General features: G+C 35.9%; 1 protein-coding gene across 5 annotated transcripts; it reads right to left on the bottom strand.

Moving 5' to 3' along the window:
• Positions 1-365: 365 nt before the first annotated feature.
• Positions 366-5150, bottom strand: LOC7486664 (E3 ubiquitin-protein ligase RHF2A). 5 transcript variants are annotated; one of them, XM_024591513.2, is made up of 9 exons: positions 4884-5141; positions 4612-4752; positions 4395-4441; positions 3638-3700; positions 3437-3545; positions 2965-3341; positions 2747-2851; positions 2405-2639; positions 366-638 (listed from the first exon to the last, which is right to left on the bottom strand). In XM_024591513.2, exons 1-9 carry the CDS (start codon positions 4887-4889, stop codon positions 633-635), a joined length of 1089 nt encoding a protein of 362 aa, XP_024447281.1. In that variant the 5' UTR covers positions 4890-5141; the 3' UTR covers positions 366-632. The 5 variants fall into 5 exon arrangements, with proteins under 5 accessions (XP_024447281.1, XP_002299657.3, XP_024447290.2 ...); XM_002299621.4 differs by having other exon boundaries at positions 2327-2639; positions 4884-5137; XM_024591522.2 differs by lacking the exon at positions 366-638 and having other exon boundaries at positions 2287-2639; positions 2965-3040; positions 3131-3341; positions 4884-5150.
• Positions 5151-5861: the final 711 nt, after the last annotated feature.

Below are 5861 nucleotides of genomic sequence, written 5' to 3'. Positions count from 1 at the left end.
ATTGAAAATACTATTTATATATCTTAGTGTTTTCAAACATTTTTTAAAGGTTGATTTTATAACTTTACACAAACCAAAGCAGCAATAATCAATTTATTAATCTCTCTCTTAAGAGTTCTCTCATAAAATGACTCAAAACTACATTTACTTTAGCTTGGAAATCTATTAAAATATTTAAAAAAAAACTTTTTAAATTTTTTTAAAGAGTACGACGTGGCCGCAAAGGCAAATAGACTGATTTTCAATCACCAAACACTTTTATGAGTGAGGAAACAGCTCCAATCACAAAAACAAACAAACAGGCCCTTGCAATCACGATCACAAATGACCAGACAGAAGACAGATGAACGCAAAATCACAAAAGCTGATAACAAAAGGAATTTATTCAAAGCTTTAAATCATCTATATCTCAAATACTAGCACACCTACCGTACTTGTAAAGTACCTTGTGGATTATAATTATATGTAAGGTCGTCCTTGTAAACTGATTTACAAGCATCTACTGGAGTCCGTGTCCGGATGAGAGCGTTTGGTCTAGTTCTTTATTCTGACTCGCACTTCGCTCGACAATTTGCTTCCGTTTCTATAATCAGCTAGCTTGAAGAGGGGCAAAGCATCTCATCCACAGCATTCTATATCTGCAAAGCAGACATTATGTCAGCAAAAGGCATCCCTAATGAAGTCATAATTCTGACCAGAAAATGGGCCAGCTCCTTCGACAAATGACAAAGGGGAAGAAAAGGAAAACAAAAAACAGTATAAGAAATAAAAATTCCAGAGAGCAGGCTACATTCAATTGAACTCACAATTCTCACTAGGAAATGGCACATCACTGTGAAAGAAGAGGAAAAGACAACAGCATCTGTAATAAAAATACTATGCCACAGAAACCAGGCTTTGGCAGGAAATTTAGAATGATATGCAGGTGTAATGTTCATGTATATGCCACTACATCCGAGTCATGGCATTCATACTAATTGCAATTGACTCGATTAACAAAACTTTGCACCATTTTCTTAAATTCCTGCATTTATTAAGAAGAGATACTTCCAAACAAAATACCCAGGGAGCTCATTCACCTCTCAGTGCTATGTTTGCCTACAAGTCCACACATTTACTGAACCAGGATTAAGAGATATATATATCAGCAAAAAGTCTAAAAGCTAGAGAGCTCAGATTTCAACTAGGAAAAGACCTCTATTTGCTTCAACCAAACCACATTAGACCAGCTGCTCAAAAGTGTACTCCTAGTCCTTGACCAGGATTTTTAGAGATTCTTGAAACCACCAGAAAAAAAACTATCTCAAATTAGATAGTAATCAACATTTATCATCCTTTTCAATTGATGGGATACATCGCACAAGTCGAATTATCACTTTTCATGCCTGATTCACCGTTCATACCCTGAAAATGCTCAGTCCAGCCATCAAATCTTTACACAACTATCATAAGTTGAACTAGACAGTCCATTAAAAAGGGCACCGACTATTACACCATGGGTCCACCACCAAAGAGTGCTGGCTGCAGTTACTGTTAGGATTTGGCCCTGTAAACATAACAAGGATCACCTGTCTGTGCTACCAATTTCAGGCACGGATGCTGAATCACCCAGGTGTTATTTGCTCTGTGGAGCTACCCTCCAGGAAGGATCTGTGTCTTGTAAACTACCACTTCTGTTTAAGTTCAGAAAGGTTAAAAGAAAAGAAAAAACTGCAACTTGATTATCTTCACAATGAATCCTCTATTTTTTTTTCTGCAACAGCACAATGAACGATTTGCTCAAGGCAACAACCTGGTCTTCCTTTCCTCCTATCTTTGTAGAAAAAGGTACAAAAGTGCATAATTCAACTACAGCGATAACAATAGTTGTACAATGTGCACTGTGAGGACTATGTTAGCAACATTGTTACTGGTGCTTGAGCTTCTAGCAGATGATAATGAAAATGGGTAGCAATGAACTATATTTGTAACATTCAATACAATGTGCATTGTAATGACTAGGGATCAACTGGTAAAACCAGAAAGAAGAATGTAACAAAATGCTTGGATAATTGAAAAAAAAAATACAGAAGAGGAATGAATCAATGCATAGATATTTGGAGAAAACAAACAAAAAATTGCATTAGTTGTATAAGAGTAAGAGATGCACGCAACCAAACGCTATCAAAAAGGACTCTGTTTGCACTGGTTTGAAAATAATACATCAGTTTATGTGTTCAGTAGTTATAAGATTTTCACAAATGCATCACCATATGCTGTAAAAAGAAAATCCATGCCAAAATATACCTTCCTATTAAATGTCAATGATAAGATTGTGAAATTGTACTTAAACTGAGCCAGAACTTGCAGCATGTGAAGCTTGCACTTTAGTATTGGGATCACTTGTTGCATTGACAACACCAACCTCCGGTTGCTGACTGTTAGATTCTGCAACTGAACCGTCTACACTGTTTGATACAGAAGAGGTGCCAGTTCTACTATCGTCTCTGGTTTCTAGACTCTCCATCATGCGAGATACTGTCGCAATTCCAGCATTGACCTCTCTTCTAACTTCAGAACCTAGATCTGCCATGGTAGTATTGCGAGTGAAAAATCTCTCTTTCCATCCCCTAGTACTCTTTGAAATCGACTCTTTATATCTGGAAAGGAAAAACAAATGAAAATCAATTCATGAGCACAGAGAAGCAGAAATTCATCAAACATGTCAATATTATCAAACTGTCAAATGTTTCCAACAAATTGATACCTCATTGACACTGCATTGAATTTGGATTTGATAGACTCTGAAAATGACTGAAGGTCTGACGGCCCTGCTCTGTCTTGACTATTTGGAGAAGACTGATTAGGAGACCTTCATATAACAAAATTCCAGTTAGACTGACAGAAATTGATGAAGAATGTTCATTTATAACTACGACAGTGACCAACAGTTAAAAAAAATTGAAAATTGAAATGTTCCTGCACCTATTGTCCATGGAATTTGCATGTTGATTGGTAAAACTGGATCCAGAAGCTGAAGCAGAACATGGATCAGCCAGGGCTTCAGAAGACAGTGGTGTGATTAGTTGTAGAGAAGATTCAAGTGGTTGGGAAGATGGTGTTGCTATTGTGATTGCAGAAACAGGTTCACCTTCTCTCTGAGTTGGGGAGGAAGAAATTGAACCAGCAGGGGATCCATTAGGTTGACTTGAGAGTACTAGGAACTGTGGACGACCTTGAGCTGATGACCTGTTCCGCTGCCCTTCCCTTCTAGCAATACGACGCCGCCCCATTGCCGCAGCAGCAGTTAAGTGCTGTATTAAACGCTCTTCAAGTTCAGCATCATTTGCACCCACTGGCAACTGCATTTGACACACCATTGAATTTGATCACAATTAAGCTTATGTCTGGTTTGTCAAAAAGAAATGCTTGCAACTAGCAGAGGTAGGTTACAGACATGCTGTAATTCAAAGTCCCCAAGGGCTGGATGATGAAATATGGTGGCATTTCTTGATGGATTTAACCTAAAACTCCTCTCCTGTTCTACAGCCTCAAGTAATTCCTGACTGCCAAAGTAAGAAAAATAAGAAATTCATTTTTCAAACTATTAGCAAGGAAAAATAACAGGAAAATTTGAGGGCAGCAAAAACAATTGAACCTCATGGGATCCTTCAAACTGATGGGTTGCCAACACATAGGGCACTGGGAACTCCTTTGACACCTGGAACATTAAAGCCAAATTAGCACTCATGTCAACCTAAATTCATCTATTTAGACTGAAAATAGGATTTCTACCTCAGCTTCACCTTTTCTTTTTTCTGGCAAGCTTCATTTGTTATGTGTCCGATTTAAATAAAGGTTTACTTATACACATGTAGATAAGAGGAAAGGAGAGACTGGAGAAGGTAGGGTCGTCCTGTCCTAGTGATATGATACTGTGCCTTTATAGTCAAAAGTGCCTTTGCATTTCTCATTAGGTTCCTATAACAACATAAGTCCCCTCACCCCCTGCCAACGAGCTCCAAAGACTGCATGTTACAAGGGAGAGAAAGGAGGATAATTCCCATTCGTACAAATTGGAGGGATTGCATATTACAAGTTAAGAAGGATACAGGGATCCTTCATTTCCTTCACTAAGTCTTCATATACCATGCCAAATATGGGAATTTTTCCCATTCATCCTCCCACCATATCTCCCAACAAATTGAACCTAGAAGAGCAATTTGTACATAATGAGGCTATCCAAGATTGTCCAATGCACAGCTATGTTCATTGCTGCGCTCCCTGATCAATCAAAGTCAGTCTACTTGGCCAATAACTAGGTAAAGTCCCCTGTCAGCACCATCCATCCAACCCTACAACTACCTTGACACCTATAAATGCAGCAATTTAAGTAAATAAATAAATGAAAATACCATTCAAGAATGCACTGGAGGTGGAACTCATGCTTGCAACTGGTCACCTGCAAAAAAAAAAAAAAACATCGTGTGGATTTTGTGAAAAAAAGGAAATTATTTATGTGGTTTCAATTAAGTTAAATTGATTTTATTTTATTGAGTCAATTATTTACCTATAAATAATCAAATGAATTAATAAATAAATAAAAGCATTGGTTAATTAATTACTACATACAGTTGAGGGATCACTGTCGCAGAAGTTTTCCAGGCAAATACTGCAAGCATCATCACACGCTTCCTGTATCCCTCCTTCGACGAAAGCTGCAGCAGATACTGTTAAATGTGCTTCACTCTTCTTCTTCCTCTCTTCAATTCCCTACAAACCCCAAAAAATATTCTAAAATTGACAAAAATAACACTGCATATTCGTAGAATTGCACAAAATAAATTTATTTGATTCACTATGCATGCAAATTCAAACACGAAAAAAAATTGAGAAAATCATACCTCCATGAAATCTTGACGGCTTTTTCGAAGTAATAATTTACTTCTCTGACGCAGATCGAGCTCCAAGAGCGAATTATTTAGAGGAAATAAATTAATAAATAATCTATATTACATTTTGTTATTGATAATTATTTGATAAGGCGAAGATACAGGACGAGAGTGATGGTGATAGGATTATTATTGTTATTATTACAACAAAAAAAAAAAAGAGCTAATCCGCCTGGAAAAACACCAGATATTAAACGTGTTTTCCTGTGAATTATAAGTAAAATTATATTTTTATCCTTAAAAAAACCATTATAATTAGCATGCAGAGGTAAATTAGTGTTTTTTTTAGGGTTCATTTTATCATCAGAGGGGTATCTTTCTCCTTCCATAAACTCTTTGTACAGTAAATTTACTTTACTATCCTTAAAAGCATTTTTTTAACTTAACTATGACTAGGGGCATTTGTGGTTTTTCAGTTTTTTATAGCATTACGACAACTCTCACCCTTGAAAGGAAAATTCTTGAAGCATCTTTGTAGGGGCCAATTTGTCATTTCATGATAGTTTTTTTAGCAATAGTTGTTTGGTTCTCGGATGATGTAATCTTTTGACACAAAAATAAGCACACGTCAGCCACTACGTTATCATTGGGCGGCGTGTGTGGATGACTGCAATGGTGGAAAAAAATGTTATGATATATCATTGGATGCGTTTATTAGGTTATTCCTTAGAAATATATTCATTTATGTTCATTTTATTATTTTAAAATATATTTATTTTAAATTTTCTATCTTTATTTATCTTAAGTTTATTACCGTTTCAAAATAGTATTATTTATTTTTAATTGATGCTTGCATCTTCAGTCCTATCTTTTCATTGCACTATCATTTTTTATAATTTATTTTTTATTACCTCACTTATTCATTAAAAATATTATTATTTTTCTCATTATTTTATTCATCAAAATACTTTACTAGCTTTTCTGCTGTTA

The sequence above is a fragment of the Populus trichocarpa genome, chromosome 1 (genome assembly GCF_000002775.5).
Source record: "Populus trichocarpa isolate Nisqually-1 chromosome 1, P.trichocarpa_v4.1, whole genome shotgun sequence".
Taxonomy (NCBI): Eukaryota; Viridiplantae; Streptophyta; class Magnoliopsida; order Malpighiales; family Salicaceae; genus Populus; species Populus trichocarpa.
This window is presented reverse-complemented; position numbering and strand designations above follow the sequence as displayed.